The sequence below is a fragment of the Seriola aureovittata genome, chromosome 20 (assembly GCF_021018895.1).
Source record: "Seriola aureovittata isolate HTS-2021-v1 ecotype China chromosome 20, ASM2101889v1, whole genome shotgun sequence".
NCBI lineage: Eukaryota > Metazoa > Chordata > Actinopteri > Carangiformes > Carangidae > Seriola > Seriola aureovittata.
This window is the reverse complement of record NC_079383.1, coordinates 17,883,780-17,911,437: the sequence shown is the minus strand read 5'-3', so window position 1 is coordinate 17,911,437 and position 27,658 is coordinate 17,883,780. Positions and strand designations below refer to the sequence as shown.

Sequence of the window (27,658 nt, the reverse complement as noted above, 5' to 3'; positions counted from 1 at the left end):
ATTCGTATGATGCTCAAATCAAAAAAGAGCAAAGCAGAGGGAGATGGTATTTAGAGGCATGAAATCCAGCATCCTGGCAATACCATAGGGGCCTTCAAAACCTGAGATATGGAAAAAAAACAGACAAAAAAAAACAGTAGACTTGTAATGAGTGGTCTGCAGTGCTGAGGGGAAGTTACAGAACACAGTGTGAGTAAAGCTGGGCAGTGCTGTTAACAGAAACACTAAAATATCAGAACATCACACCCCCAGGCCTTTTACAGGAGGTGTGAAGGAGCTCACCTCTCCTCATGACAGGAAGAGGAAAGAGTGTGGTTACACATTTTTCTTTTTTCTTTTTTTTTTTGCCAATGTGAAAAGCCTGATTGTCCCGAGCTGGAGGGAAATGAGCTGGAGCTGGTGGTATCATTTTGGCTTTCTCCTCCAGGCTCCAACGAAAGTGGCGTTAGTTATGTTTCCATAAAGGTTTTATAGCAAATATATGGAACTGCAGTGAAAGGAAAAGTGAATTGGTGCCTCAGAGATTGTGAAGAACAATAACGATTTGGGAAATAAACATAATCTTCCTTATCTGTTTGTAAAGTTTGGGGCTAATGTCTGTCTGTGGGTAACTTAGCTTAGCATGAAGACTGGAGATGGGGCAAAAGCTTTCTCCAATATTAAAAAATAAGCCTACAACCACCTCTAAAGCTAAATTTGTGGTTGAAAAGGAAGTTACAAGCCCACAATTTCATCTTTTTCTTTTTTCTTTTTACCAGTTTCTAGATTTTCCACTTAGTTTCTTTTATGTGGAAACTCATAATGCTGAATGAAAGCAGGTGAAAATGTACCTATTGTCCTTGTCTTCTTCTCCTCTCATATAACATCCTCCCCTCCTCCATGTGACCTCTTCCACAGCATAAGAGGAGCCCTTCATTACAACTCAACAAAAACTCAGTAGTAGAAGGCTAATCTGAAGGCAGGAGACAGGAAACCAAAAATGTGTCATGCACAGGTCTCTAGTGCAACACAGACCAGGGCTCAGTATGCAACAAAAGGATGAAGGTGTCCAAACAGGACATGAATCCGAGACTCATCTGTTCTTTTCCTTTCTTCTCTTCCAGGAGACAAACAGCAGCCAGAAAGAAGGGAACCGGAAAGCCACTGCAGTAACGCAGAAATCAAATACTACTCTGTGCTTCACAATGGGAGTGGAATTGCATCTTCCAGCAGTTGCCAGCACCTTGCTCCCTGTGACCCTCTGCATTTTGACCCTTCTGCCTCACAGCCTTCTGGGTAAGCCTGCAGAGGAGGACAACGCAGGCAGCTCAGCACTGCTCCAGAGGGTGAAACGAGGCTGGGTGTGGAACCAGTTCTTTGTCCTGGAGGAGTACACTGGACTGGAACCACTTTATATTGGAAAGGTCAGTGTTAAATAAATGCGCTACTGTATCCTGAACATCCACACATACAGTATATGCACATACAATGGAGGTATAACCTGGGGAAATGCTAAGCATACAGTTTTCTGGATCTAGGAAGGGAGCAACTTTTCTGCATGACCTTTCCACCTGCTGCACCTGATGCTTGAGCTGCCTCGGTGTAGGTGTTGCAAACTGTGCAAACTAAAACCTGTAGGTAAACTCAGCAGCCTCGAGGTGAGCTGCAGCTCGGCCAGAGCTGAGCTAAAGAGAAGATCATGGGTGGGCAGAAGGAAGCTTCAACAACTAGAAAAAAAAAAACCCAATTTAATCCCTCAATACACCGCGTCCATACTAGGACACCCTCTCTTCTGTCCACTTTGAACCAGAGCCAGACAGCAGTGATTGAGTTAATTGACCTGAACCAAGGCTTCACTCAGTCGGCTTCGTTCCACAGAAGTGGACGGCACGTCTGCAACACAGCTGACATGCTCTGAAAAGAGCAGACGACGGATACTCACAAAGGTGCACTTTGATCGTTTAGTTGCTGAAGTGAATTGAACATTTGATCAATAGGGAGGGCAGTCATCATCAGTGGAGAGACACAACAATCTTGCAAACTGAAACAAAAATTGCCGCTACATTTTTGGTGAAGCTTTTCATGATAAGTAGTCCAACTGTGCTTGAGCCAGAGTTCCATTGCAAAAATGGCTGTTGTGTGTATCAATGTATTGTTATCAACTTGTAAATTAAAGTGAGGATGCTCAAACAATAGCAAATCTAGCATTAGCTGCCGGTGCATGTCATTTTCCACTATATTTTAATTAGATAGCAGATGCTAACTGACCGATAACGCTAGCAGATATTATGAACTGACCATTTCCAACAGTCGTCAGAATCTACAGTTATACTTTTCATCACAATGAAATAAATATTTTAATCACGTTTTATTAAGATCTCTATACGTTCGGGGCTAAGCAGTAGCATGTCCCATCAGTCTGTGAAACTGTAACATTAGCTAGCGTAACATTAGCTCAGCAGCTAAAGGTGTCAAAAGGATAAATTCAGATGATACTTTCAGCTTTGATTGTCAGTTTTGACTCACCAGCAATTATTACCATAAGTGTGTTAATTATGGCGGATCTTAGTGTGATAATTATTTTTAAGAATAATGATTGAGTAATTTTCGGAACCACAGCTGTTGTCAGACAATGTGAGTAGTTAATTAGTCTGGTTTTATAGCCCCACAGTTGACTTGAATTAAAAAAGTAGGTAAAAGTTTTGTCAGTGGGACATTTCTAACCTGATGCGCCAGACGTTACACAGAACCATCTGGGACGACTTTGTTGGAGGTGATCAAAATTTTGGCAGGTAATAGGATGAACCATCTGTCTATCATATGATGTCGTAGGACAGCACCAAAGAGGAAACGCAGCACAACAACACCCTGCAGTCTGAGGAGCTGTGGAGGCTAGATAGCATAGGCTGTCCTTCTTCTTCTTTGCTTCTGGCCCTGTATATGCCCTGTTCCACAGCGCGAATCTGGATCAATTCTGGCTCGCACTCACAAAATCTTCTGGCTGTCAGCCAATAGCGTAGGATAATAGCCGAAATCTGCCCAGATTGGGAAGTATATTTTCCAGACTCTGGCCACTTACCCAGGCATATGTTGGGCCAGAAGCTTCGGCAAGATGGATTCCCGAGAAATCCAGCTGATTCACAAGTTTAGTAAATTTTCACTTTGATATAAACAGGTAATTTATTGATCGCCCTATTTTTTTATCCATTTGTTTTTTGTTTTTCTTTCCTAAACATACAAGTTTCTTTAGTGTAATTGAATTTAACATATCAAACATCAATTCCCATCATTTTAATTGTAGCACTCAACAGGTATACAGTTTTTGCTGTATTTCTAATTTTGCCCCTTGAATGAGAATAAAATATCAATGGGCCTTTTTGACACAATTTTAGACAGTCCTGGATCAAACACTATATTGTTTTGCATGTAAACTGTGAAACTTTTCCAGATTCCTAAAAAGATATACTGCCCTGATCTGAAAACTCTGATTCCAAACCTTTGATTGAATTTTCATCAGTATTCCTCATTGGCTTTTAACAACACCGGAGCACTAACCACTCATCCTCTGAAATTTCCCTTTGGGAATGATGCAAACCTACCTAATTAGTGTTATGGAATAATTTCACCACCACCGTTCGGGAATACCGAGGAAAATGTTGGATTCTGAAAAGTCACGTGGTCTGAAAGGGTAGAAGAGTAACAAGTCCTGAGAGAGCTGTAGAATGAAGTACTGTATCTGCTTATGTGACATGAAAAATTCCTTACAGTCGCTGTAGCATATTCACTCCCATCTAACCTTCTCTTCTTTCCCATTTAGCATTTTTTCACTGATTCTTTTCAAGCCACCCATCCTAATTTTTTCTAAGCTGGATGAAGTGATTTTGACAGGCCAGGCTACTACCTAGAGAGCCACTCAAGGCAGAAAGGCATTGTAGAATATGACAAAGCAGGAGAAAGATGTAATGTAGCCTTCCCCCTTAGGTTTTTTTCAGCCTACTTTGCCTGTCCTCTGTTGAGGAACTTAGTATTCAGAGCCGTTGGGATGTTAGAGTATTTGGGCTTTAGGCTGGGGCTGAGATGGAGCAGGTAATTGATAGCCTGAGTGTCAGACTCCTTCTTTTCATTGGCTTGGGTGGAAAGGAGGGATCAGAGCAGAAGAAGGCGGATGAGGCGAGGGAACGGCATCGGCCTGAGATATATCACCACGAGACACAGGGCTGAAGCCCTGAATGGGGTGTTGATTAAAAAAATCTATTCTGGGCCGAGCTGGGCCGCATGTCGCTTTAGAGGAGAGAGTTCAGGTGGGCGCGCTGTCCAAAGAGATAGGGAAAGCTGTATTGTCTGCTACTCGGGAATGGAAGGTATTGTGAAGATTGCTGCCAAACTATCGCCAGAATAATGACAAGTGCTGTAGCTGCAAGCTTTCAGCAGTTCGACAGCCTCGGCGTGGTCATTCCACTTAGTGACCCCAGACTACAAACGGCCAACGCAAGTAACTTTAAATGAGTGTGTTTTCAGCTGTGGAGGGGGGGTGGGGGTATTTTTGTACCATGTTGTGCACGCCTGTTGATTATGTACGAGACAGACCTCAATGGGGGCATTTAATTGCGTTCTGCCAGTGCCATCATACAGCAGAGACCCTTTAAGTACAAAGTAAGTGATTGCACATCAACAGGCTGGCATTTGCACTTACAGGCCACAAAAGACTTCTGATTGCACTGCAGGGTCCATGGCAACAAACAGGCTGTAAGCTGTGATTAGAGACCAACTCAGAGCTACAGTATTAAGGTATGCTTATAACTGCGCGCCATCCCTGGAGGGCTGGAGTTAATGTACCCACTGCTACAATTAGGGGGGAATATGTTGACAATATTGTCATGTATATATACTTTTATGCAATGTAGCATATGGACTGAATGTGTCACGTTTTTTCGTAATTTAAAGCAGTCCTGAACTCAAAATGAACCAGTGTCTATGGAGCTTAAAGTGCAGACTCACGGCTTTAATTTGAGGGTGTTTACATCCACATCAAATGAACAGTGTAGGAGTTTAAGCCAGTTTTACATAAAGAGACAGAAGGTAATTTAACAAATAAACCTAAATATTTAATATTTGGTTTCAAATCCTTTGAAATGAATGACTCAACTCTCAAGTAAGGCAGCTCCTAAATATGATTTTCATTATCAGATAAATCTGTTTCATTATTTTCTTACTTTATTAATTCATTGTTTAATCTATTAAGTGTCAAAAAATAATGTCAGGGCCCAAAATGGTGATTTCACATTGCTTGTTTTGTCAGAGAAGCAATCCAAAACCTGAAGGTAGTCAATTTACGAAGATATAAAAGAGTATTAAAAAAAGTATCCAATCTTTGCACTGGAGAAGCTGGAACCACAAAATGGTTTGAATACTGAATAATAAGTGATCAATTTCCTGTTGAAATAATAGATAATACGCTCTACCAGGCCTGTGGTGAAGCTCCATTTAAGCTCATTCTCATTTCTTTCCATATTGGCTTTTTTGCTTATGGTCTGCTCCTCATCAAGTGAAACACATGTTCATTTGGACCGAGATCATGTGGCTGACTTGGACAGACAATAACTTTCCACTGTTTTGGCCCCAAAAAGTGCTTTGATTGTGTTGTTTGTATGTTTTAGGATCACTGTGCTTCTAAAACCAGAGGACTGTGACCCAATTAAACGTCCTCAAAAACACTTCACTGTCCTAATACTTTGGACTGCGCCATATGCTGGTTAGATTCCTGTTAGTTTCAACTTGTGAGCACACTTTTTTGATGCCATTTTATCTGTTTCGAATATGTGTTTAGGATTTTTGAGACAGTTTGGGCTCAGATTTGACCATATGGGAACGCTGTTGTTGTTGTCCCACGCTACTCCTGAAACCCTTTAGATGTCCCCAAAATAGTTTAAATAGTTTACTTTTGAGTATTTGCGTTGTGGGATAAAATCTTTTGACTTCCCTACAGCTTCACTCAGACATGGATAAAGGCGACGGCTCCATTAAGTACATCCTGACGGGCGAGGGAGCTGGCACCACCTTCACCATTGATGACGGCACGGGGGACATCCACGCCATCCAGAGGCTCGACCGGGAGGTGAAGGCCCAGTACATCCTCCGCGCCCAGGCCCGCAACCGCCTGACGGACAGGCCTCTGGAGCCTGAGTCCGAGTTCATCGTCAAGATCCAGGACATCAACGACAACGAGCCGAAGTTCCTTGACGGACCCTACCAGGCAACCGTACCTGAAATGTCCAAAATAGGTGAGTAGGAGACAGAAAGGCAGACAGATGGACTAAACTGTTGCCTGTGCATGTTTGCGGTGTTTGTTTTGAAGGGAGCGGCTGCTGGAAGTTTGCAGCCGTGGTGAACAATAGCAAAGTACATAACAGCCCTGCAGAGTTATCGCTGTCGCTTGTTCTTACAGGCTCGTCTCCATCTGCTTCATTCACTATTCATAAACCTGCTTTTGTGGTTACTTTGAAGTAAATAAGCGTAGTTCATTCCTGGAGCTGCTCCAGCCACAGATAAAAAAAAAAAAACTCAATTCAAAATTATTTCTTTGATTAAAATGTTAATTTTTATGTAGCTGATCACTATCTTCCCTTCTCCTCCAATTCTCATTTTTCCTACTCCTCGTCACCTTTGCCTCTATTTGTACGCAGGAACATCTGTGATCCAGCTGACCGCCACAGATGCGGACGACCCCACGTATGGCAACAGTGCTCGCGTGGTTTACAGCATCCTGGAGGGCCAGCCTTACTTCTCAGTGGACGCTAAGAGCGGTACGACTGCACACATGCCGCGCAACTCTTTTTAAAACACATTCTAAAACGATAACCAGTATTTTTATCCATTACATGTTGAGTGTGATGGATTTCAAACTTCACCAGACACTTTAACTATTTTATGAGCTCCATATCAATTTGTAATGAGTAGGAATGATGTTATATGATGTGATATAGTCGACAAACTTGCCAGCATTTGCTAACACCTGACAACTGCCATTAATTCCCCACCTTGTTTCTAATAGCCTATCTCACTGTAATAGCACCACAGTCTGATTTTAGCTGTCCACACTTTAAGCCCCTGACTATAGCAACCAGCTTTGAATGTGGGAAGCTCAGCATGGCTCCTGTTGTTGCTATGAGACTGCCAAACACTTGTCTGGAACACTGCATGCTCTTATGTTGCAACTTGCAGTATTTCAAACTCCTGGCACTCAACAAAAAAGACGCGCTAAGCTCAAAGTGTGACTTCTCTGTTGAAAATGAGGACAGAATAAGACAGGCAGCCCCCTTCGCGCTAAAGTGATCGAGTGGTTTTAGAAACTTTCCCACAGCTTCAAAAAGATTCACATCAGTTTCCATCTGGCTTTAAAGGGCCATGATTGTGATTTTACTGGGTTTTTTTTTGTCTGTTTATTGTACATCAGACATAATTTACATTGCTGCCAATCATTAATCAAACAATGCCAATGTAATTTCAATTTTTTAATGTAACCTTCCAGGCAGCATTGACACCCATTAAATTCAGTATTTTATGAAAATCAATAAGTAATCTATCATTGTGAACATAGAATCTGCATTTAAGTCACATCCTCATTAAAGGAATAGTTTGACATTTTGCTTTCTTCAAGAAAATTAAGGTGAGAATGTCAATATCAGCCTCATGCCTGTGCATCAAGTACAAAGCTAGAGCCAGGATGCAGTTAGCTTAGCTTAACATAAAGACAGGAAACAGCTACCCTGGCTCTGTCCACAGAAAATGTGTCCAGTCTTTAAGCTAAGCTAAGCTAATCTAATTGCCTCCTGGATCTAGCTCCATGCTTACTGGTATAAGAGTGGTATCATTCTCCTCGTCTTATTCTCTACAGATTAACTGAAACCTTTATTTCTACAAAGTTAACCAACAAAAGATGCTAGCTAGAAGATGGCAAATAATGTATATAAATACATATAATTACAGCTGGTTTTAGCAAAGAATTGCAAAGTAAATTGACTTGCATTACAGTTTGGTGTGGAAGACTGTGACTGGCTTGCACAGAACCCTGACCTCTGTCACATCCAGCATGTTTGGGATGCACTGGAACATGGACTGTGAGCCAGACCTTTTAAGCCAGCATCACTTCATTAATGCTTTTGTGCCAGAATGGGAACAAATCCTTGCAGCAAGGTTCAATATGTGGTGGAAAGTCTCAAAGCAGAGTAGTGGAGGCTGATATAGCAGCGCATAAATGGCCACGGTTTGGTGTTAAACAATTGCAAATAGGTGTATTGCTCAGGCGTTTACATATGTTTTTTCCAGTGTCCAGATACTTTTGGCCACATAGTCTAACAAATAAAGCAAAGCAGTAGCAATAAAAAAACTAATTATTCAAAACATGTAAATATGCAGCTAAAACCCCTTTAACTTTAATATCTAACTACAGCATTGCAGCTCATGGTAACAGCCGTTACAACTGAAGCCACCACATCCAAAAATCCATTAGCTTCCTAAAAGCAGAGAGTCACTGGCCATTGTTTACCACAGCTGCCTCATTTCGTTGTTTGTCAGCACTGAAATCTGTTGCCAAACCTCTCAGGCTACTCTGCCCATCAGCTGCCAGTCAGAGTGCTGCTGCTGTAGGTTCATCCATCACTGAAACACAAGTGGCTCTACAGCTATCAGTCAGCCTCCCTGCCTCGGCATAAGCACGGCAGTCAGGGTTTTATTGGTGTGGAACACAATGTAAAACTTTAACACATACAGCTCAAAGTCTCACCAATCGACCTTGGTTGGATTATGCTGCATGTATACTAGCTATGTGTGGATTTCTTTGGTAATAGTACACATTTACTGATAGAATCAAACATCCTTGAAGGTTATGTACCGGTTAGGGCAGGTTTAATGTACTGCAGTCATCTGTTACTGTAAAAACTGCATTTACCTGGATGAGGTCAGTAATAAGGTTTCTCCTCTGCCCACAGCCTGAACCAATAAGGATGGTTACCTTAAGGCTTACTCGTGACAATGGACACTGCTCTCTCGAATGTGTTAAATTATTATTTTTCTGTGCTGACAGAGCAGTTAGATACCAGGACAGAGTGTGCAGTTTTTCTCTTACAGCGCGAATATACCTGAAAAAAAAAAACTTAACTTCTAGAAGCAACAATCCTTTACCTCAGTTTCAGTTTAAGTCAAAGTTTGGATTTGCTTATTTTGGATGCAAGGATGCACTGCCACAAGTATTGATTTTTCCTTTTATCCTGCCTTGCTGCCATCACAGTGATCCTTTCCCCATCTTAAGTCTTTGTAATGCACCTATAAAGCTATGGTAGAAACTTGATTAGATATATATGAGACCAAGTTTTTACCTGCAGAAATCTCCAAATCCCTTTCAAGGAAATTGGGGTGCTTTGGTTGAGCATTAATTGTGGGGTCAGTGGTTTGATTCCCATCTCCTCTTGTCTACATGTGGAAGTGTCTTTGAGCAAGATAACTGCCCTATATCTGTGTATGTGAGGAAAATATGGTAAACATGATGTTTAAGAAATCCTACACCCAGTTAAACCGAAGGTACAAGAGATGAAAAACATTTAATGTTACCTAGTGCAGCTAAAGCTCCGACATGCATCTGCTTTACATGTAGTTATTGTAATTTTTACATTCAGTAGATACTATATTTACTGGTGCAACTTTAAAAATTGAAATATTTGTCACAGTTAGAGTTTGAAAAAAAATATAAGGTGTGATTTATTTAAGAGTTCAAGAGTCAAAAAAAAGAGAAAGGAATCTCTCATTGGAAAAAAAAAAGTTCCATTATAAAACTCTTGTGCAGCCTCTTGTGTGGCCCATGGAGAGCATTGACATTCCAGGAAAACATTGCTTAGACACATGACCCTAATCTGTGTCACCGGTTTTCTGTCACCAACCTTTAATTCACCTCCTGTGTCTCCGTTTGACCTTTCTCTTTCTCTTGGTTTTCCCTCCTCAGGCGTGGTCCGTGTGTCCCTGGCAGACATGGACCGGGAGACCAGAGAAAACTACACTGTGGTCATCCAGGCCAAGGACATGGGCGGGCAGCTGGGGGGGCTCGCCGGCACCACCACCATCAACATCACGCTCAGCGACATAAACGACAACCCGCCCATGTTTGACCAGAGTAAGGGACAGTCTATACTTCTCCTCTCCTGTCTTTTATCCTTTACTTTACTCCCCAGCACTACCTCAACCCACAGCAGCCTTTTCTAACCCCGTCTGATGCTCTCAGAGCTGAAAACGGAGCAAAATGTAAATGTTCTGGACAGTTTTCTCTCAAAGGTAGAGAAACAGTGCAGCAAGGTGTGTTGGAATACATTGTGGCACAATACAAAAACGCTATATATGCATTGTGCACCTTTAAAATGGATCATATTATTACATAAACCTTCCCAAGTTACTAATTATTCCTTGTATTGGGGCTGCAGCAAAGCATTATTTCATTATTGATTAATCTATTATCTATAAAATGTCAAAAAATACAAAAAAAAATTCACAGTCGAGAAACCAAAGATATCTTGTTTACGATGATGAATAACGAAGAAAAACAACAAATCCTCACGTTAGGGGAGTTGGAACTGTTGAATGTTTGGTTAAAAATGATTGATAAGTAATTAATTCTCATGTATTGTATTTTTATTTATTTTTCAATTTAGTATGAAGCAGATGAAGTTCTGAATGTAAACTAGCATCTTTATTTTTAATGGAGATTCTTATATTTGCATTTTGCACCAACCATATCAACCCCCATCACATCAAAGGACAGAATAAATAGGTACATTTGTCACAGTGTGTTTGTATGCCGCCATCTTTGTGAAAAAAAATCACGAGTGTGTGTTGAGTATCTTACTTACCATCCAACCCTATATGGAGATGTTTGTGACCCCAACTCAAAGCGCTCGAATGACCCTGACGTTCGATTGAATTTCAAAAACAGCACACTGTTTTGCTTCAGGGTTGATGCTTGATGCTTTTGAGTTACGGTTTCCAGTGCATTTCACTGAGTTAGAGAAGCAGCAGTGTTGTATGCGGGCAATAACATGGGACTGCAGCATCTCAACGCCAAGTACGAACACTTAGAACACATCAATGAGAGAGTTTACAGGTTTTTTTGAGAGGATCAGCCCCCCAGACAAAACCACAGATCTCCTTATCTATCCACGTTATTTCTCTTGAGCATCCAAGCCGTTAGCCCCCTCTGCCCTTTTCCCTCTGTCCACTTCTGGCAATCAATCTACAGTCATTTACCCCCTGGCCTCCTGCCTCCCCTCCTCCTCTCAGCCACCAGTCGCCCCCATGCTGTCTCTTTGATTATCCCCATTTCTGCTCCTCTCATTACCGTCCTCCTGAGGTCAGGGGTTGTCTAGCTGTCCGTGGTCATCTCAGCCTGGCCAGCGGGTGGCTTCACTCCTAGACAAAGAAAACACCCGCCGCCGTTGCCGCCCCACTTCCACTTCCACCACTCGTCTCCCACCAATTAACGCCATCACTTCAATGGAACTTTGATCGGTTGTGAAGAGCTTCAGGGATTCCCCTCTGTCAAGCACAATGTGCAGGCATTTCACTTTGGACTGCAGGGAGCACCACAAATTGGGCAGCTGCCACCTCTTCTTTGAGGTTAAACAGTAGATGAAATTCAAGCCGACCCGCGAGACTGTGTATAACCCATGTGTGAGGCGTTTATGAAGCCATTTATTTCAGGCTGCCTCAGAAATGATGTTGAGAGGAGAGAACGGCAGTAGAGGTGATGGAAGATGTTTGGCTCCCTCTAGAGGATAGAAGAGTAAAACAGATGGAGAAAGGTATGACAGAATGATCACTCTGTTAATGTATATCCTCAGGGTTGTATCAGATGAGCATCCCAGAGTCTGCTCCAGTGGGTTCAGTGGTGGGTCGCATCTGGGCGAAGGACAGGGACATCGGGGTCAACGCTGAGATGAAGTACAGTATCATTGATGGAGATGGAAGAGACACCTTTGACATCAGCACTGACCCCACCAACCTTTTTGGCATCATCATGGTGAAAAAGGTACACAGGGAAATTGATCAGTTTTTATCAAATCACACAGTTACAGGTAATACATAATATAAACAATTTCACCATTGAGAAAACTTATTTTACCACAGGCTTTTACAGATTCTGTGATATTTGTTCACACATGTACATCACTTTGATGCTGTAAAGTTGTATGTTTAAATAATATAACATAGGATTTATGATAAATTTCATAAAAGTAGACAAAGTGACTTGGATCTGTACATTTTATTTGTGTACAGTCCTGATACAAACACCCGAAATGCTTCGTCGTCACACAGGGAGAAAGTCACAAAACTCCATTCAAAAATATGGCAATTTAATTTTGCCTTGAATAAGGCAAGCATTACACACCTTGTCCACAACCCACTCTTGATTTTAAGTGTCTTTTGGTAAATTCGGCACTAAAATAAATGCTTTAAGTTTCACTTTTTTTGAAGAAACATCTCTTCACTTAATCTGTATGGTCAACTTGTGTTGAAATCTTCAGCCAAAGTGCAGCAGAAGCTCAGAAACCATGAACAGAGTCGTGTCATCTGTTTAATGGCTTTGTGTATGTTCACCCTCCAGCCGCTGAACTTTGAGAACAAACCCAGTTACACTCTGAAGGTGGAGGGCGCCAACACCCACCTGGACCCGGCCTTTCGCCAACGTGTGCCCTTCAAGGACGTCACCATCGTGCACGTAAGCGTGGAGGACGTGGACGAGCCGCCACTGTTCGACTTGCCAGCGTACTATATCGAGCTTCCGGAGGACGCAGAGATCGGGACCTTGGTGAAGACGGTGAGGGCGAGGGATCCCGATGCCGCCAACAACACTGTGAGGTGAGGAAAACGCTGTGAAACAACCCTGTCCTGGCTTCATGTGCTTGTCAGAAAATCAAACTGAGAAAAACAAACAGTAAGTACTGACATCAGAGAGGGGTCATATAGATTTGACATCCCCTTCAAAATAAGATGTCAATAACGAGGAAGAAACTTTAACAAAACGGGGCTGCTAATTGCAGAATATGTTTCATTAATATCAATGTGATTCATACATAAATGTCAGGTGGAACAGAGACATTTAAGAACCTCACTGCATGAGAGTGAGTCCTTTTGAGTCGGTTGTTGTGGTGTATTCCTTCTTTTTCTCGCAGTGCATGCTTTGTAGTAGTGGAAGAAGTATTCAAATCCTTTACTTCAGTAGAAGTACCAATGCATTACATCAAAAATACGCCATTACAAGCAAAAGTCATACACTCAACAACTGTAAAAGTACAGATGTATTAACAGTAAAATATGTCATTAATGGGTGAGCTGCATTTTTTGTGTCTTCTTAACACATTTCTGTCCATAACTGGGTTGTAAAAAGCTTATTGTGTGTTGCATTTTTTTTTCTTTTTTTTTTTTTACACGTTTTACAAAAAATTCAACCCAATTCCAAACTGAAGTGACTAATTCAGGGGGAGATTTACTGAAATACAGTATTTCACTCTGAAAGCTTTTAATATGAATGCAGCACAACTTACTGTGAGTTTGCAGACGGGATTTTCTTGCTCAAAGTGGGGGTCAAACTCATGTTTTCTGGCCCTGCTGGTGTAACATTACCTGACCACCAGCAGGGGGCAGCATCACAACATGATTTCTCAGAGCAGGCCACAGCTTCAGGCTCTGTAGTAAAGCAACATGTCATGTGTGTTTGAGAGCTCCACTGACGGATACTGACAAAACTGAGGATGAGGAGGACAAACGTAATAATAATAATAACAAATGAGACAAGTTTCAATATCCAACAATGAGTCAACACAGAGAGACTAGAAGCCGAGGACTTTCACTTCTGTCAGTCATTGGCGAGTACGTTTTATGCTCTGACAGAACAGATGTTGTGCGGTGGGTTGACTGTCCAGACTGCACCTCTCATAAACTAATTAGACATAAAGCCTTTAATTAGGCTATTAATCATTTCACATGGCAAAAGCTGCACCCCGTCCCCGCCTCAGCCCTTTTACAACCTCGGTTAGTGGCTAAAAGAAGCTCACAGGAAATGGATGTAGATGACATGGTGGCTGCTTGTGTGCGTGTCTGCTAAATTCACACTCAGCAATTAAATGCTGTGTCCTTTTATGTCTTTTTTATCCCATTGTTGGACATTTTGAGGGCAATACACTTACAAAGTTCAACACTTCAATAAAATGAAATGCTGGAAACTAAATATACGGCACTCATTCACTCATTTTCTGCTGCTGCTACTGGATTGCTTGTGCTGCAGCTTAAGCAAGGTATCCCAGAGGTCTCTCTCCTCAGCCAAGTCCTCCAGCTCTTCATGGGGGATCCTGGGTCATACCCAGGCCAGATGGGATGTTTAATCACTCCAACTTGTTCTGGGTTTTTCCGCTAGAGCTTCCCTCCAGTCGGACATGCCTGGAATATACCCAGAGACCTACAAGAGGCAGATGAATCCAAAGCACGAAAGCCCAAACCAACTCAACTGACTCCTTTCAGAGTTTCTGAGGTTGATCAGACCAAGTTGGACTGAATCTGTTCCGGTCAGTTTCAGTTGGTGTTGACTATCAGGATATATAATCATAATGTGTGTGGAGTTAAAGGACTATGATAGTTTGTCTTCTGATCCAGTCGCTGATTTTTGGACAACAAAACTGTCAGGAAATGGCAAGCAAGCCAGCCATGTGCTGTGAGAGTAGGTATCAGCTTTTCGCTCAAATCTAACTGAGGAGGTGAAGCTGTGTGAAGCTTTTGTTTTTCATCACTGACTGGATTATGTTCAGAGGCAGTGTTTTTCTTTTCTTTTCCTTTTTTTTTTTTTTCTTTTTTTGAATGAATGAATGAAGGCTTACATTTATAAACTGCATCAGAGTCTCTAGACAGTGGTTGGGGTGGCTAGCAGGCACACAAAGCACACAACTGTCACACCAGAGACTAGGGCTCACACCTACAGCTCTGCCCGTGACCAAGACAACAAAAGCACCTTGGTAAAAGTGAGGGGCAAGAAGATTATTAAGAAAAGTTGGCAAAAATTGTTTTTATCTCCTACTAGGTTTGGGTAATATGAAGATACACTCAGTGAGAAATTTGACAACCACCATACGCTTATATGCTTATATAAAGTTATGTGTTCCCTCTACAGTATGTCTTTCTCTTATACTGTAGTTTGCCAGTGATGGCCATCAGTGAGCAATGTTATAAACCAATGATCTTGACTTCACTGTGATGAAGCTCTGTGATTTATTTAATTCTGCTAAAACAGATATTTTAATCTGGTTACTTAATGTATACAATTTCCCTATATCACATTTCATTTTTGAATCTAAAATCACATAAAACAAGACGGGATTTTATATATTTCCCTCCACTATTTCTTGCCATAGTGATTGTCTTTCCAACCCTTAGATTCATAGACAGACCAGCCCTCCTGTACTGCTCTAAGTACAGTACAGCTCTGCTTTGATGCTTTAGGAACTCCACTGATGACAATTAACTAAGAAACTCTGCTGGAGAGAGGGCGGGGGGGGGGGGGGGGGATCAGAGCAGTGAAGCATTGATGCAGCTAAAGCTCCAATCTGAATATCATGTTTCACTGAAATCCCCAGAGCTGGCACCGTGTGCTGGCGGTGCATCAGTAAGAGATTTTCAAAAAGCCAGTTTGGAGTGTGAGCAGAGTTACGGCACAAGTGGCAGAAAGCTGAGGAATCAGTTGAGGGTGAGGGTGAAGAGCTGGGGCCGGATACTGCAGCAGCAACAACAACAACAACATCACAGGACAAATGAGGACAAAAAGCAGCAGGTGACCTTCAGTCTCTGTCTGTCTCATTTCCATTTTACATCTTTCTTTCCTTTACAGACTGTAGCATGACTGGCAGATATATCAGAACCCACACACACACACTCACACACACACACACACACACACACACACACACACACACACACACACACTTTTTCACCTGCTGTTTCTCACATACACACACACACACAGACAGCAGCCCCTCCTCATGACTGTGGAGGAGTGATATTAATAGAGATCCTTCAGGGAGATCCTTGCCAGCCGTGGATGTGCAAGTCACGACTGTTCCCTGTCAGCACACAGTCCAACACACACACTGCAAACAACCCTACAGACATGAACACACACATAAACACGGCTGCCAAAGTGACTGTAGTATATCAGTTTGACAGTACCAGTCTTTTATAAAACACTTCAGCAGATGTGATGGAGATGGAGGTTTTATATGTCAATTAGTCATTTAAAGGCAGCAGGTTAAGGAGCTGCCTGCTAACCCCCAAAAACAGGGTGGTTAAGGTTGTTTCATGATGCATTTAATGCCGTTTAAGATTATTCCACCCATGAAACACAAGAAAACACAGATTATAGAGTCCTGTTGAAGAGTTTTACTGGACATCTTTACTATATCTTACAGAGCCCTCAAAGTCCTGGAAGATGACTTTTTTTTTTATCGTGAGCACACAGAATGGATGTGATGGATCTTGTACATGCAAAATAACAAATTATGTGCACATTACTTTAGTAAAGAATTTTCCTCTGTAAAGAACCTTCATTCGCTCTTCCAATTACTCTGTTACCATTAAAGCCACAATTAATAGGATTTCAACATTTACTAATTTTCGAAAGAATAAATTAATGATTGTGTCTGTCTCGCTAATTCTCACCAAGATTGTTTAATCCGTCTACAAACAAAACATTACGTCGTTGGAAAAGTTTGAAAAATTAAATCTGCTGATTATATGTTGATAGATGCCACTTAGGTGGTGTTTTTGGTTCGCTAACCCTCCCTTTGAATCAGTTTATTTTTATATTGATTACATTTTTATATTTTTAATAAATGTTCTTATTGAAGTGTTGTTTCAGAAGGCTTGGGCACTTGTGTTGGATTTATGGGTGGTTAAAAGGTTATAAGTTTGGACCTGATTTAGTCTGATTCAGCTCCACATACACACCGTTACCTCTTCCAGGTGAGAGCAGCTACAGGTGACCTCAGCCCATGTGTGAACACTTCGTGGTTACATAAACAGGTTTCTGCTCCACAGCCTGGAAGAGGATGTGCTCTACATTCTGCTGTTTCTCCTCCCCTTCTGTGTGTGTGTGTGTGTGTGTGTGTGTGGCTGTTGTTGCATGTCGCTCTCAGAAGAGTGTTTTGGAAATCGGCCCGCGGTGGCAGGAGATGAGCCAGGGCGGCACGCTGCAGGTCTGTGTATCCCCGGCGTCAGTTTGGCAGAAGAGGCAGATACTCTGATTAAGCCTTATCTGGAGCCTCTCCTTCTCATTGTGCCCCCAGAATCTGCCAGCCTTCCGCCTTATCGCACAGATACACACACGCCGCACATGCTGTATTGTGTATGTGCACACGTCTTGCCTTCAGATAGGATTACAAGATCCCAAACACGCACAAAGGTGTATTTTATTCAACGCTGATATTCACATGTTTCTTTTTGTGCCGCCAGGTATTCCATCGAGAGTTCCAGCGACCCCGAGAAGTACTTCTACATCGAGCCCACTTCCGGGTCGCTGATGACGGTGCGTTTCCTGGACCGAGAGGAGATCGGCTGGCACAACATCACTGTCCTTTCTATGGAAATGAGTACGTCACATGCAGGGACACACAAACACAGACATGATCTCCACCTTACCAAGTCATTGCTGTCTATAATGTGAATATTTCCTCCTGTTTCCGATCATGTTGTTATTTCTAGAAATGAGAGTCTGTATCTTTACAGAAACAAGGAATAATAAACATAGCTGCGCTGGAATCAAGAAAAATACACTTGATTTTGAAAGAAAGGCTTTCAAGTAGAAGTGAAAACTCTCACTTTTGTGTACAGAAATATAAGATGATAGCATTATTATTATTTTCTAATTTTTCAGTTGAGAACAGAATGGTTTTTTGGACGTATTTGTAGAAACAGGTGCTCCGGTATAGCCCTCTAAATCCTCTGAAACAAACTGAATTAAAGATGATTTTCCCTTGACTACATTCAATATTTGGGCGAACACATTGTGCTAGTAAATTTGTATTCCGCCCAAGTCCAAGGTGACGTCTTCAAATGCCTTTTTTTGTTCAATCAACAGTCTGAAAACCCAAAGATATTAAGTTTATAGTGATTTAAAACTGAGACAAACCTCAAATCCTCACAAAATTTTAGAAATTATTTAAGCAAAATGAAGCAAAATTTAAGCAAAAAAGACCTAGCATTAGTTAGTTTGGCTTTTAGGACTTTAACTCCAGACAGCATTATCTGATAAGGAGATTCGTGCTGTTTGTTTACACAGAAAACAACCAGATGGGTGAACATAGTTGCACAAATGCAGAACCAGTGATTTTGGAAAACAACTCCTGCAGAGTTATGTAATGTAGCGCGGGAGATGCCCTACAGATCTGCACACAGCTGGTAGCACCGAAAGTCACCTTCATGCTCCCTCCCTTTGCTTTGTTTGTCTGTGTGTCTCTTTGTTTGGTAGACACACCAAAAGGGAAACGGTAATTGAATTAATGACTAATTAAATAACGTCCCGCATGGTGGCTAATTAAAGATGTGATGGAGATGAAGAGGGCGAGGGAGGGCACAGATAGGAAGAGATGAAGAAAACAAAACAGCAAAGAAGTTTAAAATTAGCTGGAACAAAGTAAAACTGATGATTAAACAAGAACATGTCTTGGAAGTTTTTAAAACTTGATTTTATAATCCTTTTTCTTTCATTTGGAACAAAATCTCCATTTGTTGAAGCCAGTCAATCAATATTCACATTTGCTTTGTACTGTACTTTATCTCAAATAGATTTTAACATCACTGATTTCACTTCACATGGGTAAAAACCTCAGCACAGCTACGGCACTTTCACTGGAGCTGGACATTAAATTACTCCTCTGCGACCCTCAAACTCACACATAGACACGCACGTTAACACGAGGCCGCTTGAGCTTCGACCTCCAGAGCCAAAGTCACACCAATGATTGATCGATCATGTGATGAAGCCTGAGAAAGTAGTTACTGCCCTCTAATTGCGTTTCTATTGCCTATTACACAGCTGGTTAAGGTATGCAAATTGCTGATTGGTAATGGAGAATAATAGAATTGTGATCTAAGCGTGAGAGGCCGTAATATGCCGCAGGCTCGCTGTAAATGAGGGGAAGATTAAGAGAGGCACAAAGTGAGCTAAGCAGGATCCCCAAAGAGTCATTAATCTGAGTCCATCAAAGCATCTTACAGCTTCTGACCAATGTGTGTTTACTGTATCTGTGTGTGTGTGTGTGTGTGTGTGTGTGTGCGCGTGTGTGTGTTCCTGCAGATAACCCAACACAGATCTCAAGTGTGTCCTTGGCTGTGAAGGTCATGGATGTGAATGATAATCCTCCCTTGCTGACACACTACTTGGAGGCTTATGTGTGTGAAAACGCCAAAGCTGGGCAGGTATGAAAACACGAATCATCTGAGAGTCATCTGAAAAATTGTTCATTAGTAATAGATAGTAACGACATGTACTCAAGTGCAGCTCTTAAACTCAGATTTGAGACACATTTCATGCTGCTTTTTACTTCTCCTCCACCAGACTCCATATGGAAAATACAAAACTTTTTACTCCACTACATTTTTACAGCTACAGCTAATGTTTTACATACAAAATATATTATTATCTTAAAGAGCATGCTGCATCGTGACCACCTGTAGTTTGCTTGCATACAAAAATCTGAATTTCACAGTAACAGAAAACAGAACTATGACTGTAAAGCCTCCTGGGAGCTGCAGCTGCTCTAATCTGTATAATGAAATATGTTTACTGCAATAAGAAAAGGGATGTAAATATATAGTAAACTGATGAAAAAGCTTATGTTACATAATGTATTGCTTACACCACCACAGCTAAAGATGAGTCAGTGACTTTCTCCCACTGGGCTCTAACTGTGTGTTGATGTAATCCCAGCTGATCCAGACAGTGACGGCGGTGGATCCAGATGAGCCGCTGGGTGGACAGCACTTCTACTACAGCTTGGCTCCAGAGGCTGCGAACAACCCCAACTTCACCCTGAGAGACAACCAAGGTAGGTTGACGGTTTTAGTCAAAATTTTGTATTTTGTTTGCATTGTTTGTGGGATTGTAGCATTGCTATAAAGCCACTGTCTTCACTGCTTTCTCCATATGGAGGGTGATGCCTGAGGGGCAATGCAGAGTCCCTGCATCATCTTCTATCATCAGATACCCTGAAAGCTTTAGCTCCATTTTTATTGGCAGAATAGCACCGCTTTTTTTCTGTTTTGCACTTTAAACTTTTAACTTAAACTACCCAATAGATTTCCGCCAAGTCCGACTGGGTTACAGAGTGAAGTGAATGTCAGCAACAGCAAGGGTTCCCATATGGTCTAGCTAGCAATCACAACAGCGGTCAATACATGAAAGCAGCTTGACAATTTAAAAACAAAGGTAATATAAAACAATACAAACAACATGGTAGAAGTGTAATTTCTCAACTCTGTGCTAGTGGATAAAAACTGTAGTTTCAGCCCACTTGCTCTGGACCAACTGCACCTCTAGTGGGCAACATAATCCCATATGGTCTAGCGGTTAGGATTCCTGGTTTTCACCCAGGCGGCCCGGGTTCAACTCCCGGTATGGGAACTACTGATTTGTTGCTTTATGTATTGAGTTTACTATAGGCTACCTGTTTACAGAATCTTGACGTGAACAGATGTTCCCTCAAAATCCAGCTCACTGGGTCATAATCTATAAATTCTGGAGGTTGGGATCCTTGATTATTACTCAGGTGGCCTGGGTTAAACTCCCAGTATGGAAACAGCCTTGCAACATCAATGCAATTCAAAGGGATTAAGACAAGATAGAAGAAGAAACACAAGGTAAAATATAAAAAAACAATTCAGTAGTAGTTTCATTTCTGTTTATATAAAGAGAAACATTTCATTTCCTGTTCAAAATTTCTATCCATTGTGGAACACTTTTATAACTAGTGTTAAAACATTCCATAAAGCATATTTAATCATCATTTTATTTCTCACAAGTCTGTGGTAGTAGATAAAAACTGTAGCTTCAGCTTAGTTACTCTGGGAGAACAGCACCTCTGCTGGGCAGCATAATCCCATATGGTCTAGCGGTTAGGATTCCTGGTTTTCACCCAGGCGGCCCGGGTTCAACTCCCGGTGTGGGAACTGTAGTCTTGCCATTGTATAGTCATGACAATTATGCATTTCATTACACATCCAATATTTACGTTCGTGCTCTTAGCAGTACTTGCATAGGAAAGTACCAATCACACCAAAGCCCTGTATGTAAAGTACAGTAGCAACAAGTACACAAGGCCAGTATATAGATACTGTAGTGAAGGAAACGGTGCTAAAATGCTACACAAAGTGTGTTTAATCATGTACCTCTTGTGACTCTGTGCTAGTGTGGCTACAAACTGTAAAAGATCAAAGATAAAACATCAGCTTCCTCTTCCCTCCAAATATGAGTCAATAACTTAATGTTAAAGCTGTATGTCCCATATGGTCTAGCGGTTAGGATTCCTGGTTTTCACCCAGGCGGCCCGGGTTCGACTCCCGGTATGGGAACTACTCTTTAACCTCTGCAAATACTCCTGAGACTGACTTCTTAACCAATTTAGCATTAATCCGGGCGGATATGATATGAAGGAGGCCACAAAGGCCAAAGACAGGTTTACATTCTGCTATTAATGTAATAATCTGAGTTTAAGTTAGACTCTGGTATAAATATTTTAAGGGATTCGGTACAGAAGAGTGTGAGGAAGGCTTTCAAACTGCATCATGTAGAAAGATAAAACTTAAAGAAACCATAAGCCAGCCGTTAAAGTAATGAGAACATTTCACAGGGTTTTGTTTTGGTAGCTAATTAGAAATGTCGCACTGGGGCATTTGGACCCCTGACTTCAGCATTGACAAATTATATATACTCTCTACTACAAGTCAGCTGACTTCTCAGAGCTAGTTTTATAAGTTGACATTAATGATCATGGTGTCTCAAAATAACAAGCAGTGAGTAATTGGTGTTACATTGCTGCATATAACATCTATAACATCTTCAATCTTCACTTCATCTTCACAGCTGCACAAATCTTCAATTCACAGCATCACCCCCATCTCCCATGAGTCTGTGCTCATCCACCATTACCTGTAATCTTTAATGTATACTGTTCATGCCCTGTACCCTGCTATCTGTGAAAAGCAGCCATTGCAGAATAAGCGATCTGAGCTCAGCAGACTCCAAATGTCTCGTCTCTGTGTGTCTGTATGATCACTCAGCCTTTCCCTGACCTCTTTGTCTCTTTCCAGACAACACAGCGTGGATCCTGACTCGGCGTGGAGGCTGGACACAGCAGGACCAGACCGTGTTCTACTTGCCTATCTTTATCTCTGACGGCGAGCCGCCGGTCCAGACCAGCACCAGCACGCTGACCATCCGAGTGTGCAGCTGTGACCATGAGGGCAACGTCATGTCATGCAACGCCGAGGCCTACAGCCTGCCTGCCAGCCTCAGCAGAGGAGCCCTCATCGCCATCCTGGCCTGTATCTTCGTCCTGCTGGGTGAGTTATGATCTGCTGCTGTGATGGTGTGCAGAGAGGAACCAGTGGCCTTTTGTCATGTAATGGTATTTAATCGGATACAGTGTCAGGCAAAAGCTCATACAGCCTCCTGGGTACCTGCAGGTCTAGAAAAGCTGAAAGTCGCCTTATAGCCTCAGATATGATTATATTGTAAAATTCCTGTTTTCAGAATGAGCCAGACTTGAAATTGAAGATATTTTTTATGTGACTTATGACAATTTGACGATTATGACAGCAGCACAACTAACCAGTGATATGTGTGAGGTTTTTAGTGAAACTGATGGGCTCATAACCACTAAAAAACACATATAAAATATAAAAATGGATACCCCCACCTTCCTTTGAAATCCGAATTATTATGTCTACTCAAAACAGCGAGCTCAGGCTCCAGGCAGGCAAAGATGTTTTAACTAAATTTATTACTCCCTCCCAGTGGAGCAGAGTGAGTCAACCTGCTGAGCCGTCCTGCTCACAGTTACTGGTCTGCAGGGAGAGATAAAGTGGGTTCATATCAGCATCCAGGGGAAAAGAGAGTGTGATGCTACAGGGCAGCTGGTGCTAACGAACACTAGACTTTTGCGAGGATGCAGAAGGAAAGCCATATTTAATCCTGCACAAACCATGTCACACTGGGAGATGCCTTATAGCTGGCTGCTTCTCATGCTCCCGCGGAGTCTCTTTTTTCACTACTCTCCGTGTTTCATATCATATCTCGTTCTCATGTTGTGAACAAGTGTGCAGCAATAAGTCAGTCACGGCTGAGATGATAAAATCGGTCAAATAATATCTTGATAACATGCATATTCATCAGTCCAGAAGATTTGGTGTTTATTTTCAGTTTGAAAGTCGATCATTTCCCACTAGAGGATGTGTCACAAATACCTGAAAGTAGCACACGCACTGGCTGAAAGGTCAGAGTGTAAAACAAAATGCTGGAGTGATTTAAATCAAGGCCTACTGCTGCCCGGAGGCTGGCCCTCCGTCAGCGTTTTTACATTCTACTAGTCAACAGTTGAATATGCGGTCTGACTAGGAAAATGTTTTCTAGCCACATATTCCACTTAAAGGCAACTGCATGATGTTTTTTGTGCATTCATGTTACGTATGTATTTATTTATTTAGTATCTTACGTTTGTTCTGTCAATGAGGCATTTGTCCCAAGTGAGATAAATCACAAAATGCCATTTGTACAAGCAAGGCTGTTCTCCTGCCAGCTGTCCTGTTGTGTTTAGTGTTTGGTTTATTTGTTTATTTCACAGGCACTTTGCACATTATTATTAATATACCAGTATTAGCCAAAAGGCTAGTTTTCATCCATAGTCCCCGGCCAGTTGGCAGCCTCAAATCAGGAAAGAAGTTTAAAACAGTAATCATAAGTTGGCTCTGTGTGGGACATAAACAACTTCAACCCCTGAAATTAGGTCATGGTGCCGTTTTCTGAAAGGCTGGACAGTGGGTGCAGGTGGGCGGGGCTTGGGGCATGGCTGAGAGCAGTCTGCTTTGTTGTGACATCACAAAGTTAAAGCAGTCCTGACGGCTCATTTTTAAATCTGACTTTATACAATATGGGACCTTTAAAACATTAAGTGATAAACAATATACAATAAAACAGCTTTCAGACTTTACAAATTACTTCTTGGATTTCATAAATCTCATGTATTTGACTGAAAATAATTTAGTAGCTTGACATACATTAAACTTTCACGTCTGTCTCTGCTGTATGCTGACCGTTTTTGTTTGTTGTTCTTCAACAGTGATGATTCTGCTCATGCTTTCCCTGCGGACTCATCGTAAGAAGCCCTACCTGTGTGATGAGGAGGAGAATGTCCATGAGAACATTGTGCGCTACGATGATGAAGGCGGTGGCGAGGAGGACACCGAGGCCTTCGACATTGCCGCCATGTGGAACCCACGTGAGGCGCACCACCACCTGGGTAAGATGAGACAGGACATGCTGCCGGAGATTGAAAGCTTGTCGCGCTACGTCCCTCAAGCGTGCGTAATGGGTGGCGGCGGGGACAGTAACGTTCACGGATACGTGCTGGCGAAGCTCCTGGAGGCTGACATGGACCCGTGCGCCCCGCCTTACGACTCCCTGCAGACCTACGCCTACGAGGGGGAAGGTTCGGTGGCTGAGTCGCTCAGCTCGCTCCAGTCGGGAACCTCCAACACTGACCACGAGTACGACTATCTCAATGAGTGGGGGCCTCGTTTCAAAAAGCTCGCTGAGATGTACGGCGTGCTGGAGACAAACAGTGCTCCAATGTGGTAGACCTCCTGAACCTTTGCCTTTTTATTCTTAAACACACTACAGCAACAAAAAGAGAAAAAGAGAGACAAAAACACATCAGAGAAGTGACATAAACAGACAAACCGTGTGTGAGGAAGACACAATAAAGCCAAGATCTGCTTACGTCCGCATCCATGACTGTTAGCACTTGAATTCCTGCCGAAGCTTCGATTCTCCACAGCTTTGGAGGCCTGAGATGCCCGCAGCAGCAGCAGCAGCAGCAGCAGCAGCAGCAGCAGCAGCAGCAGCAGCAGCAGCAGTAGCAGCAATGTGAGCTGGTTTTTAAATCTCCCCCAGAGGTGGGGCTTCAGAGACGGGCTGGATTGGTAGCCTCATGGGGCCCCACAAAGGAACGGCTTCAAAGCACATGTTAACTCCCCCGCCTGACCCAGCCACAGGCAGAGCCCCTTTGGTTCAAAGTGTTGAGCGATTTATGCCAGAGATGAAAACGAGAGAGCGGGGCTACCTTACTCACAGCAGCACAGGAGACGAACTCTGAAATGCTGATCCACTGTTCTGAGTTTGTGCTTTTATATACACTGACGGACCACGAAGTGAGTGAGGAGTCATTGCTGCAATCGGGGGTGTGTTGTTGTTTTTTTTTTTTTTGTTTTTGTTTCATCTGTGGCAGGTCTTAATTTATTTCTTTGTTTCATGTGCTGTATTTATATTTTTGCTAAATTATTTGGGTACTTTAAAACCGACACTGTACTTAAACTGCCGCTCCGTGAGGAAATCTTTAAAGATCACATATTTGTTGTAACATACATGATGTAACTGCCCTTGTTTTCAGTCTATGTGAGAATAAAAAAAAAATGTCCATGCATCTCCAAATGTCATGTAATATGCACAGGAGATGGTGATGCTGTAAACCCATGTGGGTTTTCCAGGTTGAGATGTTTATTGTATTATTGTTTTTGTATCATTTGTAGCTCTTTGTATTGTAACTGTGTTTTTTTTGTTTTGTTTTGTTTTTTTGTCCCAAAAACGCAAAGCAGTTACACATTCATGAGCAGAAGAGGGAAGTCATTTTTAAAAAATCTTTTGATGGAACTGGACATATCTCAGCAGACGGTCACACTTTACACAAGATGCATCCCTGTACCTGGATGTGCACATGACCGCTTCGCCTTTCATTTCGGATCCACCGCCGTGCCAACAAGAGTCCGACAGCAGCAAGGCTTGATCTGTCCTGTTAGAGATACTGTGTTGTTTCTCTGCCACCACACAAATGTGGCTTATTCCTCCAATCCTGTGGACTACAGAGACACTGATAATCTGCATTAAGTGCCAAATGTAAAAAGGACAAAAAAGACATTTTGGGAGAAAAAAAACAAACAAAAAATGATAAAACACAAACACCAAAAGACAACAAAGGATTTTCCGAACTGGGAGAGAATTGATGGTACATTTTGATAATTCGATTGGGTGGAGTTTACTTGAAATCTATGTGGTCAGTCATGCTACAGTAAGTGGTATGTGAATGTAGATATTTTTTTGTATTCTTGGTAATAAAAAGTTCAAAAATGACATTACTTCTCTGTCTTTAAACCACCTGGAGTTGAGGAAATTGGTGAAAGACTGCACTGATGCAAGAACAGAAAGTAGCCTTCCTGAGCATCTTGGTGGCAAAAATGTCACTAGTTTGGGATAAACTGCTTCTTTTGGCACGAGAGAACATTATGCAATCCCCTGAAGCATGACAGAAATGTAAGTCCTTCAAAAGATGAAGTAGTTATTTAAATTTGCAATCACATGCTAAATTGTCCTCCAAAGTGTTATTGCAGATGATTCAGTTTTCATCACAGTTTCCCTTTAAAGTACATAATTTGCATGACTTATTTTGTTTTGCAACGATAATGTTTAGCATTGATTAAAACTCATCCCCCACAATGCCTGCAGTACCTGAGCCTCGAGCCCCGGTAGCACCTCGTAAAATTGTTCCATCTGATTGCTTTCACTATAACATTTATAGGAACGAGCGGAATATTTGCCAATGGGAACCGATCAATTATAAACAACAGTCTCGACTTAATTGCTAGTGTCAATCAAAACGATACAAATGAAGGACAGGAAAGGCTAAATGAAAGGGAAGGAGAAAGGAGGCAAGAAAAGTGAAGTAAAGATGCAATGAAAAGAAAAAGTTTTGGTAATGTATAAAACGAAAGGAGAATCAAAGTGATAATCTACCCCGCATGTTATTTTCTACTACTCTGAATTTCCATTAACGGTGTCAAAACAAATAGGCAAGAAATAACTCTGAAATCAGTGGCCCTGGCTTACCTGCTGGGTGGCATTCAGCAGTGAAATTGCACAGAAGATGAGCCCATAATATTCCTCAGATTTAAATGTTCACTTAAATGCCCTCACACGCCTCCTGTGCTCGCTGAGCAGCACACTTCAATTACACACTGGAGATTTTTTCTCTCATTTGTCTCTCTTTGTCTTAACAGTCCACAAAGGCCTTAGAAATCTTCATGTTTCTGCATTTCCTATTTTAAAACTAACACTGTAACCTCCATTCATCTTATCAGTCAACTCCATGTGTTCGGACCGGCTGTGTCGGCCATTTTCTGTTGTCTTTCTGCCCTCTAGTGGTCAAAAATGGCTCTGTACAGCTTTCAGTGTTACTATTTAAAATATTTGCAAACTTATAAATGGATTCGACAGCACTGATGTACAGCGTTTCACTTATAACTCTATGTTTGTATATGTCCAACAATGTAATAG

The 27,658-nt window shown here is 41.9% G+C and overlaps 1 protein-coding gene and 3 non-coding genes across 6 annotated transcripts in view; all 4 read left to right on the top strand.

The window, feature by feature from the left end:
• LOC130161432 (cadherin-20-like) overlaps positions 1–26,458 on the top strand; it is a 77,871-nt gene extending 51,413 nt beyond the window's left edge. For all 3 annotated transcript variants that reach the window (XM_056364728.1, XM_056364727.1, XM_056364729.1), the window contains exons 2-12: positions 1,104–1,403; positions 5,966–6,260; positions 6,663–6,782; positions 9,974–10,141; positions 11,859–12,046; positions 12,623–12,876; positions 17,512–17,648; positions 19,355–19,476; positions 19,988–20,105; positions 22,366–22,617; positions 24,393–26,458. In XM_056364728.1, coding sequence (XP_056220703.1) covers positions 1,185–1,403; positions 5,966–6,260; positions 6,663–6,782; positions 9,974–10,141; positions 11,859–12,046; positions 12,623–12,876; positions 17,512–17,648; positions 19,355–19,476; positions 19,988–20,105; positions 22,366–22,617; positions 24,393–24,910 — 2,391 coding nt within the window. In that variant the 5' untranslated portion in view covers positions 1,104–1,184 and the 3' untranslated portion in view covers positions 24,911–26,458. The remainder of the gene's footprint in view (positions 1–1,103; positions 1,404–5,965; positions 6,261–6,662; positions 6,783–9,973; positions 10,142–11,858; positions 12,047–12,622; positions 12,877–17,511; positions 17,649–19,354; positions 19,477–19,987; positions 20,106–22,365; positions 22,618–24,392) is intronic.
• On the top strand, positions 20,609–20,680 carry trnae-uuc (transfer RNA glutamic acid (anticodon UUC)). The gene has a single exon. It is a non-coding gene; the product is annotated as a tRNA-Glu (tRNA).
• On the top strand, positions 21,154–21,225 carry trnae-uuc (transfer RNA glutamic acid (anticodon UUC)). The gene has a single exon. It is a non-coding gene; the product is annotated as a tRNA-Glu (tRNA).
• Positions 21,556–21,627, top strand: trnae-uuc (transfer RNA glutamic acid (anticodon UUC)). The gene has a single exon. It is a non-coding gene; the product is annotated as a tRNA-Glu (tRNA).
• Positions 26,459–27,658: the final 1,200 nt, after the last annotated feature.